The sequence below is a fragment of the Podarcis tiliguerta genome, assembly GCF_965153285.1.
Source record: "Podarcis tiliguerta genome assembly, chromosome: 5".
NCBI classification, from domain to species: Eukaryota; Metazoa; Chordata; class Lepidosauria; order Squamata; family Lacertidae; genus Podarcis; species Podarcis tiliguerta.
This window is the reverse complement of record NC_139538.1, coordinates 80,132,900-80,147,013: the sequence shown is the minus strand read 5'-3', so window position 1 is coordinate 80,147,013 and position 14,114 is coordinate 80,132,900. Positions and strand designations below refer to the sequence as shown.

General features: G+C 40.9%; 1 protein-coding gene across 25 annotated transcripts in view; it reads right to left on the bottom strand.

Annotated features, from left to right (window-relative positions):
• The window catches only part of DLG5 (discs large MAGUK scaffold protein 5), a 112,517-nt gene that overhangs the window by 94,131 nt on the left and 4,272 nt on the right, over positions 1–14,114 (bottom strand). Inside the window, exon 1 of one of the 25 annotated variants that reach the window (XM_083440224.1) lies at positions 13,819–13,894. The exons of 18 other annotated variants lie outside the window; for them this stretch is intronic. In XM_083440224.1, coding sequence (XP_083296350.1) covers positions 13,819–13,861 — 43 coding nt within the window. In that variant the 5' untranslated portion in view covers positions 13,862–13,894. Of the gene's footprint in view, positions 1–10,667; positions 10,861–12,618; positions 13,499–13,818; positions 13,895–14,114 lie in introns of those variants that run through there. 6 more of the 25 variants (XM_083440230.1, XM_083440228.1, XM_083440229.1 and 3 more) reach the window with 6 other exon arrangements.

The window sequence follows — 14,114 nt, the reverse complement described above, 5'->3', positions numbered from 1 at the left end:
GGGGGAGAGCATCTTGTGAGCTTGCTTTGAGGATCATCAATATATTAAATATAATAAATGAAACTAAGGCTGCACCCACTTACCTGGAAGTAAGCCCCATTAAATGCAATGTAATGGTTAGGAATGCATTGTAAATCAATTTCACTCAGTCTTCTCCATGTCCTTTAATCCCAGGTAACTTTAATCACAAAGTTATCAAAGCAACGCCAGGCTGCTGTGCACAATTTAACCCAGGTGACACACGTGGTGAATCTAAATAGAGGGGTGCAAGGGGAATTCCTGCACAAGTGGAGATGGAAAGATTAATGGGCATGTGGAGAGCTTTGAAGTCTGAAGATAATACTCACAGTTCTCATTACAGTATAACAATTATGTGACTTAGTCACCAAGAGCAAGAAATCACAGAAGACGACCTGTGTCATTTCGAGTCCCATTTTGAATTCTACACTTGGTCATACTAACAGCAACCTCAGTACATGGACCAAACTTGACATAGACAATGATCTCATAACTCAGCCTGTCGCTCAGTTTTCCAAAGCACGCACTCAAGGAGGAATATTATTCAGTTGCATATACAACAGTTTACAACTGTTCAATATATCTTCTCCCACTTTTATTTCTTTCTCTCCCAACCCCTCTCCATCACTTATGTTTGGGCATGTAAACGTGATGCGCTAGAGATAGAGTGTGTCTCTCTCTGTCCCTGTTGGACTCTTACTTATTTGGAGAGAGGATACTTTCCTACATCCCTGGCAGGTAGGGGAATGAGAGCCTTCCTCCACACACTGTTCATGTCTTCAAAGGGGTGGGGAATGGGAGCACAAAACACACACACAGCATTTCCTTGAGATTGAGATGCAAGCTAAACCTTGACAGAGCTGAAAATGGGGACTATCATGTCACTGAGAGGTGGGGAGGAAGGTGCTTCAGATTAGGGAAGGACACAGAATCATAGAGTTGTAGAGTTGGAAGGGGCCACAAGGGATCATCTTATTCAACCCCTTGCAATGCAGAACTCTTTTGCCCAATGTGAGGCTTGAACCCACGACCCTGAGATTAAGAGTCTCATGCTCTACCAACTACCAAATTGCACTGGAGTTAACAGGGGAGAAAACCCCAGTATTATTGCCTCTCCCCCACTCAACAACAGATAGAAACTCTTCGCTATCATGCCTGGAGGGCAGCAGGAGCCACATTCTCACTAATGTTGCCTTTGGGGGGTGGGATCTGGGCTTGGGGTATGCTCACTACGGAAGCCAGGGGAGAAAGATGCACAGAAAGATACTTGCTAGCATCTTCATCCCTGAGTAACACGGCCTGGTAATTCTACTAATTTCTGTTGGGGGCTTCACTTCCTAGAAGCATTTGTGGTGGAAGGTTGGGGTGGCTAATGAGCATAACTGCACTCCACACTCCAAACTGAATTACTACAAAGCACTTTGTGATGCAGCCCTTGAAGGATACTCAGAAACTTCAAATGATCCAAAGCACAGCAGCCAAGATAGTGGCCAGTGTTCCACTTAGAACTCAAATAATGCTTGTTCCATTATAAGAATTTTGTAACAATTATTTTTTTCAAAATGTAGTAAATTAAGTCAAGAGCATTTTCTCCCTCCTTCCACCGCCACCATGCTGGTTACATAATTTTTTGCACAGAAGTTGCTTTCTGTTCCAGCTATACAAATTTAAACTACAGCACAGATATATAATCAGTGGCTTAATGCCAGCTGTAATTACGCCCTGTTTGGGTTGATTTGCATGAATGGGGAGACTGTTGTACTCTAGTTGTAGCTGATAACCACTGTAGTTTATTATCCGTGTAATGACTACTTCAGCGGTTGTTCACATAAAGGAGCAGTTCTCAAAGTTTTTTCTCTGGGCCACACTTTCAGAATAAAAAAATGTGCATGCCACAATTTTTTAATTGATACCCTGGAAAACACAACTAGGATTGTCCTCAGTATCGCTTCATGTTCTTGCTCTCATTTTGAAAAGGTATCTATCCATAATCTGCAAATAAAAAAATTATGTGATGCTATCCCATTCCATACTATTCTGTACTACAATTAAATGTTTAAATGTTTCTTTGATTGTCCTTGAATCTTCCTGCCACACTTGGTAGTCTCTCCTGCCACTCCCTTTGAGAACTACTGATGTAAAGATACCTTACAGCATTTAACAATGGTGTGAGTGTTCTAATTACTGAGATCAGGGAGGTAAAATGTTTTAGAACTTACACATAATACACGTTGGCTTTCTGATGCCACAGATTTCTGTCAAAATTGTTCAAATGTGTGCAGCCTATTAGCTATCATTCAGGAATATTAAAGCTCCACCTTTGGGACTGTGCTCATAGGAGGCAAAAAACATTGTGTCTGGATAATGCTAGGAGGCTTAATTCAGACACTACACCAAACTATGGTAAGGAAAGCTCAACTGCAGTTTAGTGTGATATCTGAAACAGACAAACCATAGTTAACAGTCATTGCTCTGCCCTTGGAGGCCACTATCAATTGGACAGGTAAGCAGAGAGAAAATCAAAGCATGGAAGCACGTGCAGGTTTGCCCACACATTTCTAAGCTATGTTTGAGTTCAAACAATGATATGGTGCAGTATTTGACTTGAAGCAAAGTGTATACAGCCTACATACTAGGGGGAGCCAAATTGCATGTGTCTATTCCACCATCAGACATCTACACATAAGGCTTAGCATTTATAGGGCCTAAGCATAGCATGTGACACACACCGGGCAAAACTATATGAGCACTAGTCCTCAAGAATTAGTGAAACAATTCCTATGTTTAAGCTTGTATAGAAGGACCCTATAAGCAATCTATGCTCATGCAGATATCTGGCAGTCCCAGAGGCAGAGCAGAAATGGCATGCCCCATAAACAGAGACTCAAGCAAAAACTGATACGTTTGGCAGCAGAGTTTGTATTCCTTTTCATCTTTAAACTGTTTAACATGGCTGCTTTTGAGATATATATTTGTTTACATTAGGGGATGCGACAATCACATAAAATTAAAAACAATAAAACACTCAGGCAAACATTTCTGAATATATTCACAAAGTTGTGTCAAGGTGTATATACCAAAATTACAACAAGTATTACCAATATGAAATGGTGCATAGTGATGTGTATTTGCTTAGATTGTGAACATAAGTATTTTGTATCAATAACAATTAGCTTTTATGTGAAATTGGGGGGGAGGGGGGAAATTAAAATATATACTTCATGCATGCCAGACTGTGGTACTGTTCTATAATTCTATGAAATACCTCATTATTTGTGTAATCCATCATCATCATCATCATCATCATCATCATCACACCAGACTGCATAAAAATTGTCATGTTTCTTTTGGCCTCGCTGCATTTAATTTTTATGTCAGTTTTTCCAATAATGCTGTTTGTGAACTGCATTATATCATTGGTCCATAGTTAATAACTGTAATGATTTCCATGTTCTGACAATAGTTTTTCTTGCAGCAGTTAATATATGTGTTATCAGTTTTTGTTTCTTACTGGCAACGTATCGTGACTATATAAGTTAAGCAGAGCCAGTCCTGGGGTCATGGGGACTGTCTGCCTTGTAATCAAATATATTTATGTAAATACATTAAAAAAGAACTGACCCTATTTTAAGTTGAAACAGAACGTACATTACATGGTATCTTTTTCAATGCAATGTTCCTGCTCTAAGTGTGATGGATCAACGACACATTAAAATTCCATTTATATAGCGTAAATGGATGGTGGTTCTATGGTTTCACACCCAACGTACCGGTATTTTCAAGCCACTTTTTGTTAGGCATTTTAAGCACCCACACAGAGAAAGGCAACAGAAGAAGAATATAGGAAAAAAGAGTCCTTTAATGATTAGCAATACACTTTGCTCCAAACCAAGGAAATTTATAGCAAACAAGACTCCCTTCTACAAATCCACCTGCAGGCATTTAACCCCTCCCCCCCCCCCAAAAAAGATTTCTACTTAAACAGCCCCAATTAAATAAGGCAGTGCAATGCTAAGAGAGCTAAAACCAAGGGAGTATTTGTTTATTTTCTTTCAAAAAGAGATGCATTCCCTGCTTTCATCAAGTGTTCAAGATGGCTTCTAACAAAGAAGCAGCAGCATATCTGAAGTGTTCCTGCATGCATTATGCAGCGTACAGTTTGGCTCCCTGGAAATCACAGCTAATTTTGTCTCACGTTTCTGTTCTGTCGCTCATATCCCAACAGTTTCTACCCTTCGTGTTGTGAATGAATTGACCAATTTACACAAACAAAACACAGAGCATACAACACTCTAGAATCTGAAATGTGTAATAGAGTCACCCATAGACATCCACAGGGGAGTAAGCGGAGCATTTGCCACCCCAATTAATAGTAATATCCAAATCCCCAACTACACACACACACACACACACACACACACACGGTTTCTAGCTTCAAATAACAAAGTCTGCATTCACACGACAGCTTTTTTCCATTTTGCAACTTTCCTCCTATTTCTACAGTATATATGAGCTTTCACATGATGTAAAAGCTACTTCCAGAAGTATTGTGGAACAGAGCACAAGTTTAACAGTCATTTCCATCAAGTCCCCCCCCCCCCCGAAGCAAATAAACATGCACTATATTCCACTATAGTTCCAGAAACAGCTTTTACATCATTTGGAAGCTCACATATAATGCAGAACTTAGGGTTAGGGAAAAGTGATGAAAACAGAACAAATTGCTATGTGAATGCAGCCAAAATACACAGACCAGTTAGCATCATAAAATCATAGAATTGTAGAGTTGGAAGGGACCCCAAAGGTCCTCTAGTCCAACCCTCTGCAATGGAGGAATTAATAATAATAATAATAATAATAATAATAATAATAATAATAATAATAATAATAAATTTTATTTATACCCCTCCCTCCCCAGCCAAGACCGGGCTCAGGGCGGCTAACAACCAATAATAAAAACAAGTTGATTGAAATACAACTTAAAAACAAGATTAAAATACAACATTAAAACATTAACTAGATCATCTTAACTACGGTAGATCATGCATGGCAGATGGCCATCCAACCTCTGCTTAAAAATCTCCAAGGAAGGAGAGTCTATCATGGTCTACACAGTCTCGTCTGCTTTAACAACTGGCTAATGCTAACTATGTGTAGCTTTGAACAAATGAACTTGAACTGTATACAGTGTATACAGCGGTACATTGGTTCTCAAACGTAATGTGTTCCGGAAGTCTGTTCCAAAACCAAAGTGTTCCAAAACCAAGGCGCGCTTTCCCATAGAATGTAATGCAAAACGGATTAATCTGTTCCAGACTTTTAAAAACAACCCCTAAAACAGCAATTTAACATGAATCTTACTATCTAACAAGACCATTACTCCATAAAATGAAAGCAATCATCAATGTACTGTACTATAAAATAAACAAGACAGTATTGTAGATAATAAAATTTTTTTAAAAAATAATTTCTTACCTGCACTGATGATAGTCATTGTTTTGATGGGGGGCTTTCAGCCATTTACACACACACACACACACACACACACACACACAATCAATCAATCAATAGCTGAACTGGGTTCCACACAGTCACAAAAACAAATTAACCGAAAAGCCTCAAAAACAAAAACGCAAAATAAATAGCAAAAACAAAAGCAACAAATACAGTGGTACCTTGGCTCACAAACTTAATCTGTTCCAGAGGTCCGTTTGACTTCCAAAATTTTCAAAAACCGAAGTGCAGCTTCGGAAACAATAGCCGACAACTGCAACGGACGTTTGGCTTCCGAAAAACGTTCGAAAACCAGAATACTTACTTCTGGGTTTTCAGTGTTTGGGAACCAAAGCGTCTGAGAACCAAGGCATTTGAGAACCAAGGTACCACTGTATTGTGATATTTTGTTTAATAAACCAAATTTAATGTTGACCACAGTCCTGGGTTTAGAGGACAAAGGAAGCAACGGACAACAATAAATGGAGGCTTCCAAACTCCTTTCCTCAATTGTGTAGGAGGTAGAGAGATGAGGGAGAGAGAAAGAGTCAAGGAGGAAGTTCATTCATGTCACTATAAACCATGGTTTAATTTCTACATGCAGACATTAAATGGAACACAGGACAACTAAAAACTGCATCATGTTACTGAGTCACATAAAAACCAAATCATGTTATTTGATATAATTCTCTCGCGTGTTTCTTCAGTCTGAATTGAAGAAAGAAAGAAACGTGAAATTATTGTGTCTCGATTTTGGTGGGTTTTTTTTTCTAAACACACATCTGCTTCTTCAACATGCTGCAGATGATGGAGAAATCAGGTGAGATTATTTGAGAGCCGCCCAAGTTTATAGTATATAGGAATTGTATTACTAGATTGTCTTATACAGTATAGTTATTTGAAAGCATTTTAAAGGGGTAATAGGCAAGCTTAAACAACATTTTAAAACCTTGCCTTTAAAAGCATTACACTGGTCATCGTAAGAGAAAATATTTCATGCCATGTTTTTGATTTTTCTTGATATTGCCAATTCTTTTCATTGGAAAAATAGAGGGAAAGTCCATGGTGTGTGACAATGAACCCGTTTTCGGGGTCCTCATATATTTATTCCCTTCAGCACTCAGGGGATGTGGAATGTGCTGCTTCATGGCTTATTTTGCCTCTCTGCAAAGGCCCCAAATTCTGCATAATCACCAATGCAGCAATAATAATAATAATATATTGAGCAAATTCAGACAAAACCCACATCATCTACATCATTTATTCCAAGTCAAGTGAGATTTATTTATATATAGGTAAAGGTAAAGGTACCCCTGCCCGTACGGGCCAGTCGTATCCGACTCTAGGGTTGTGCGCCCATCTCACTTAAGAGGCCAGGGGCCAGCGCTGTCCGGAGACACTTCCGGGTCATGTGGCCAGCGTGACGAAGCTGCTCTGGCGAGCCAGCACCAGCGCAGCACACGGAAACGCCGTTTACCTTCCCGCTTTTTTAAAAAGCGGTACCTATTTATCAACTTGCACTTAGGGGTGCTTTCGAACTGCTAGGTGGGCAGGAGCTGGGACTGAAAGACGGGAGCTCACCCCGCCGCGGGGATTCGAACCGCCGACCATGCGATCGGCAAGTCCTAGGCACTGAGGTTTTACCCACAGCGCCACCCGCATCCCAATCGCCACCCGCATCCCAATCGCCACCCGCGTCCCAATCGCCACCTGCGTTATTTATATATGCTTTCTGTGCAATTACTGCACTCAAACTGGTACAATGGAATATTGTATGAGAAATCAAGTTTGTTACAAAAGTGAATACTCAAAACTATCAAATCACGGAACAATCTCAATAATCAAATTCTCAACAATTCATTATACTAAACCCACCATCAACATTACAACGACAGAATTAAATAGTGATTCATTTTATCACCAGTAGTAAACAGCAGCAACAAAATACAGATTAAATTAAAAGGAGCAGAATCTGCAGCAAAATGTTATCGCGCAAGACGCTCCTGTTCAGAGTTCCAGCAAGCCAGTCACACCTTGTTTCAAAGTATTCCATTCCATTTCCACACACCCCTGCAACAAGACAGGCTCAGTCCTCAATAAACTGCCCCCCACCTCCCCTCATCCCTACAATAGTTGTTTGGAACTTCTGCAAAACTCTCCTCCCACAAAGCCTGGGGATACCTCCTCTTTGTGCATGGATGTTTCCATTGTGGCAACACAAAAACTCACACTTGGTGAAATAGTTTGCTATTACCATATTAACTTGAATGTAATGCACACCTTCTTTGGCCAAATTATGTCACAAAAATTAGACTGCACATTAGTTTTGATGATGCATTTACATTCACCAGCAAATATTTTTCGGGTTTCAAGGTTTTGAAAATTGAGGTGCACATTAGGTTCAATGGCGCATGAGATTCACGTAAATACGGTAGTACAGGAACAATTAAGGTATTAGAAACAAATAGCTAAAACTTCAGCTTTATGGAGAATATGTTTCTTTAGAATCAGTGGCACTGTCACAAGAACAAGCATGGTGCCAACATCTTCATGGCTCTCTTAGAACACTACTTTCCCAGCTCCTGTTCCAAAAAAATTTCCCCCATGTACTGGTGACATCTTTATCATCTGGACTCATAGACAGGAGTCACTGATTGCAGGGAGACCGCTGAGTTTACATCAAGAGATGTCAATACTATTACTTTCAGACTAATCTGAGGCAGTGGATTTCCAACGCATTATGTGTGCTAATCGGCAGACCAATGCCATAATGTCTGTGTTATCAACCACTGTTTTGTGAATTGTCACTGTCTATAGTATGCACACACCTGTAACTTATGATAACACTTCATACCTCCAATGTAGTCCACAAAAGCATGTTAAGGTTCCCCGACACTTTGCACCTTTAGCTAAAACCTGAACACCTTCAGTGTAGTCCAAGTGCAAAATTTGCTTTCCCCCTGACATAGGAACACAAGTCATTAACAGGTCCAGAGCCAGTCAATAGTGCGTGGTCTTATAAATGCATTCTCCAATAATTTGATCTGCAAATATCCTCAATGGAACCCCTTACTGCATTTCATTTGGGAGTATACTGAAATCCCCCCCAAAAAATAACACACTAATGAAGAGAACCTTGCAAATCCCAGAAAAGGATGTTCTGACCCTGCCTAGGAGATTCATCCTTAGATGCGCCAGCCAAGCAAAGAAGCACCCTTTTTCAGAAGGGGATTCCTTTGCTCCTCACAACATGTTACCAGGAGCCACTACTGCTACAACCAGAAATCTTCCTGGTATGACGTCATCATTGATGGCTTTTAAAATAACTTTGAAAACATTTTTTATTCCTGGACGCATTTAGCTAATTTGCTGTGGGGGAAGTTAACCGCAGACTTTTAATTCTGTATTTGTAGTTTATATTATTATTGTGTTGTGGTGTTATAAAATGTTCTCTTAAAATTGACTTGCGAGGGGAATGAGCCCTGAGAGGTGTTGGGGTAGGAACACATTACATTTTTTCCCTGGTACTTTTAAAGTTTTTTATCAGAAGTTTTGCTAAGCTGTTAAAAAAAAGTTTGATTTTGGGGCTGTTTTAATCTTGTTGTGGTTTCATCACTTTTTAACTATTATCTTTTATATGTTTTTAGCTTTCTGTATTTTATCTGCGTTAACTTGCGCAAGCCACCTTGAATCCTGGCCTGGGAAAAGGATATAAATGAATGAATGAATGAATACATCTTTGAACCATTTCATTTCACCAACTATTGTTAAGATTAACCACACTTTAGGGTTAATATGTAACACTAAAATGGAACTGGAAGCTTCTGATCTCTCTGTAGCCACGTTCTAAGACAGGGGAGCAGAGTACATAAGCTTGAGACTTGTTGCTGCTCATAGAATCATAGAACTGTAGAGGTGGAAGAGACCCCCAAGGGTCATCTAGTCTGACCCCCTGCACTGCAGGAATCTCAACAAAAGCATCCATGACAGATGGCTATTCAACCTCTACTTAAAAACCTCATCTTCATGGCACTATATGCAAACCAAGACATTCTCTTTTCCCACCATGGTTGTCAATGAGGAACTAAATTATGCTGTATGAACTTGTGACAGAGCAGTGTGATAATACACCTTGCCCACTCCCTCAGTTTTCTTCTATACATTCAGCTGATGAATGCAGGAAAGTGACTGATCTATTTGCACCAGCAAGCCAATAGCAAGTAACACATGCAATCATCTCCTGGTTTGGTTACTTAAACTGGAAAAAACCAAACTAGCGCATTTCATATAATGATGATGATGTTTGGGAGTCTACAGGCAAGATTGTTAAAATGTATATAAAAGGTAAAGGTACCCCTGCCCGTATGGGCCAGTCTTGACAGACTCTAGGGTTGTGCGCCCATCTCACTCAAGAGGCCGGGGGCCAGCGCTGTCCGCAGACACTTCCGGGTCACGTGGCCAGCGTGACGAAGCTGCTCTGGCGAGCCAGAGCCGCACACGGAAACGTCGTTTACCTTCCCGCTAGTAAGCGGTCCCTATTTATCTACTTGCACCCGGGAGTGCTTTCGAACTGCTAGGTTGGCAGGCGCTGGGACCGAACAACGGGAGCGCACCCTGCCGCGGGGATTCGAACCGCCGACCTTTCGATCGGCAAGCCCTAGGCGCTGAGGCTTTTACCCACAGCGCCACCCGCGTCCCTAAAATGTATATGCAGAACTCCTATTTCCAAATCTGCATCAAGAAACTGTTAACGCTCAGAACACAGATTCAGGTTTTGTCCTTCAAGATGTTAATTTTTTATTTGGTCATGCTTTAATAACTGCAATGCATCAGAGCTATGACTCAGAAAAAAACCCACATCATCAAGACAGAGTGTGTGTGTTTTGAGCAAAAGTTTTGCTTTGTCATCCAATACACATTTCCGTTTGGTATTCCCAGCCAACCTACAAGGCTGTCAGACACAATGCCCTCAATTTACTAACTTCACTATTATTTTTAACTCTGCCAAAGCAATTAAGTAAAGCTGCAATCCTATGTCTGCTACTAGAGAGGTTCATTGAGCAAAATAGGACTTGCAGCCTAATGTACATTATTCAGAAGTACAGTGGTACCTCGAGTTACAAACGCCTCAGGTTACAAATTCCTGGAAGAGTTACCTTGAGTTGAGAACTTCACCCCAGGATGAGAACAGAAATCATGTGCTGGCAGCTCAGCGGCAGCAAGAGGCCCCATTAGCGAAAGCACGCCTCTAGTTAAGAATAGTTTCAGGTTAAGAACGGACCTCTGGAACGAATTAAGTTCGTAACTAGAGGTATGTTTTACCAATGAAGACATAAAAAAAAATTGTGACAACTGAGATGAGTCATCCATAACTCAAGACTTATCAGGAGCGCCTAGTTGCCTGGCAACTCTTATTTAAGTCATAACAGTTGCTGAGCAACAAAACTGCATTTGCTTATCCTCGCCTTTACACCTCACCTTCTCCTTGGAGCAGGGACCTGACTTTTTTAGGTAGCTAAAACTGGCTTCCAGCTCCTTCGTTGCAATTCTGTATTTGACTCAAAGGTGCAAAGTAACTGGGATTTGAATGGCAGCACAGCCAAAAATATTTGGCATCCCCAAATGTTAGCTTGGCTTACTAGGTAGCCACTATTTGTGGTTGCCTGCGACAGGTGCAGAGGGAGCTCAGGTGTGAGATTGGGTCTTTGCTCAATTACAATGGAATTTGGAAAAGGTAAGTACCGTATTTTTCGCCCTATAAGATGCACTTTTCCCCCTCCAAAAATGAAGGGGAAATGTGTGTGCGTCTTATGGGGCGAATGCAGGCTCACTGACTTCAGCGATAGCTGAACTCAGAAAGAAGAAGATTATGCTGCCATTCCCCTTGATAGCCAGGGGACATTCACCCTTGCTGGATTTCTGCAGGACTGACCCTGGGCAACCTCAAGATCACAGAATTGTAGAGTTGGGAGGGCCCAACCCGCTGCAATGTAGGAATATGCAGTTGTCCCGTATGGGGAGTGAACCTGCAAACTTGGTGCTATCAGCACCATGCTCTAATCAGCTGAGCTACCCAGGCAGCTATGGCCATGTGTCACTAGCTGACTGCCCCCTACCACATGCCCTAGCGGAGCTACACAAATAATAAATGCAACATATATAATAAAAGTATTACTTGTGATAGAAAAACAGTCCATGTCCTGCCAAACTTCTCAAGTCTCCTCCTACTGTACGGCCAGCTCTGGAGGACTGCAAGTGGCTTCCAGGCTAGCTAAGGGTCCAACCCCCCCCCCTCTCAAAAAGCACCCCTATTCTCACTTCGAACAAAACCCCAAATGAAATCAGACACACAAAGAAGACTGCCCATGACATTTCTCTTTAAAATCAAATCCTAGATTTTGTGCCAACTACACACACATGCACGTTTTCTTCTATGTACGCCATAATACTATCCAAATAACCATGATGATTTTATGCAGCTATCTTGACAATGATACAGCAAATAGCAACCCTTCTCTGACCGCACGGCATTAAACGTTACAAACACAGAATACTCACAAAGGAGAGCAGAAGCCTTAACATTTTGGTTCCTGTCCACATATTCAAAGCACAGTAAACTGTTTATCACTTTAAACTCCAGCAAGAGCATTCAAAGAGATGATTGGCTGTCGCCAAACAAGCCTGTAATTTAATTGTGTTTGCCCTAAATTCCTTCATTAACTATACTCTAAATAAGGAGACGGCTGGCTGAGGGAAAGGGCCTTAGGCTAAGCCAAATGGAAACAAACATGACACAGTCAGAATATATGCATTTTCTTTATCCTATAGATATGCAGAAATGCTTTCCTTGGCTTTTATATCTTTTTTATAAAAGTTATTTTTTAAATTTTTAATTGTATTTTGACAAAGTAATAATCATAAATAAATAAGAATAAAAATGTGCACCCCAGCACTGAGACCATTCCATTGTAACTATCCAACCTCCCAAAATTTCAACACCTCTTGCGGTGGTTTGACCCCTTTCCGTTTTAACAGTACAAATTCTACAAACACCCTCCATATCTCCTCAAATCATTTATATCTAACATACAGAAAAAGACAAGTCACCTCTTCAGGAGTTGCAGTGACCCAGTCACAGAGTACTGGTCACAAAGCGAAGGTTTGTCCTCAGGGTGAGGGACTCAGGTAGGCCTGAACTCCAAATTAAAGACAAGACGACACTTGCAAGGAACCCCAAGAAACCATGGGGATCTGTAAAGGTGCCTAAATGTTCCCCCTCAGAACAGATTTCCCTCAGCACCGCCATAGGAAAACAACTCCCACAGTTATTTAGAAGAAAGTTGCATCAGTTAAAAGCATATGAAATGTTTACCCGAAAAACCCCCGCCTCAGAATGAAGGAGCCTCCCCAAATCTAACACCCGGCTCTGTCAGCACTAACAAAGATGACAGTTCAGTACGAAAACTGTCAGTGAGGTAGCCATATTAGTCTGTGGCAGCAAAGTCCACAATATTTAGGGAAGTTTTTAATGCCTGATGTTTTATTGTATTTTTAATGTTTTGTTGGAAGCCACCCAGAGTGGTTTCCAACAAAACAAGATGGGTGGGGTATAAATTTATTATTATTATTATTATTATTATTATTATTATTCCCAAGCCTCATTTTGACCCAGGCAGATGAAAACGGCAAAGATATACAGGCTCTATAATCCCAAATGCACAATTTAAAATCCTTTGGAGAAAGAAACCCAGCAGCGTCCTCAAGGATTGCTGGAACTGGAAATTAACTTGAGAGAGATGTTACCACTTAGCTGCCCCATAGTGTCTCAACTGCCGTCTACATCCTACTCAAGACATCGCTAAAAGCACCTCAGGAATATTTATTTTGAGGCCACCACATTCACAAGGAGGTGTCATTTGTGTGAAATAGTGTCTCCACTAGAGGGTGAATATGCCTCTGAGGTATTTGCACGACAGATACCACAGAAGGGAACGGGCTCCAGTTTACCTCAGACACTCGCCAACTTGTTTGAGAGAGGGTTAATGGCCATGTTTGCCATTTTTTGCTAGGTCTGATGCAGGGATGCCAGATCTAACATGGTAAGTTACGTAAGACATTTCTATAATAAAGAATGTTAGCCAAACAAGTCTAGGTCAAATATTACAGATAATAAAGCAAAGTTCCTCAAAATGTCAGAAGTGGTCCGGAAACTTTGCTCCAAACACCCTCAACAGGGCTTCAAGATTCCTCCCTATATTCACTGCCCCCAAGATGAATCAAGAGAGTCTTAGGCAAGTCTCAACCTACCCTGCCTCACATGGTTGTTGTATTGTTCCACAACTCTTCCCATATTGGCTGTTTCTCATGGAAACTCAAATGTTAGCACACGATCTGGGACTTTCTTTGGAGCTCAGTTCACTACCCCTTGCAAATGGAGTTTAGCCTAAGGAACTGGATGCAAGTTGCTTTGAGGGTCAAATCAGATATAATAGTGGCAGACACAAGTCTGCTCTGTTATACAGGCTGATTTTTCGAGCAGGTGACAGTCTGTGCCTTCAAGCACTTCCCAGTGTTAGAAACTCAGATATATAAGCTAGGCACCA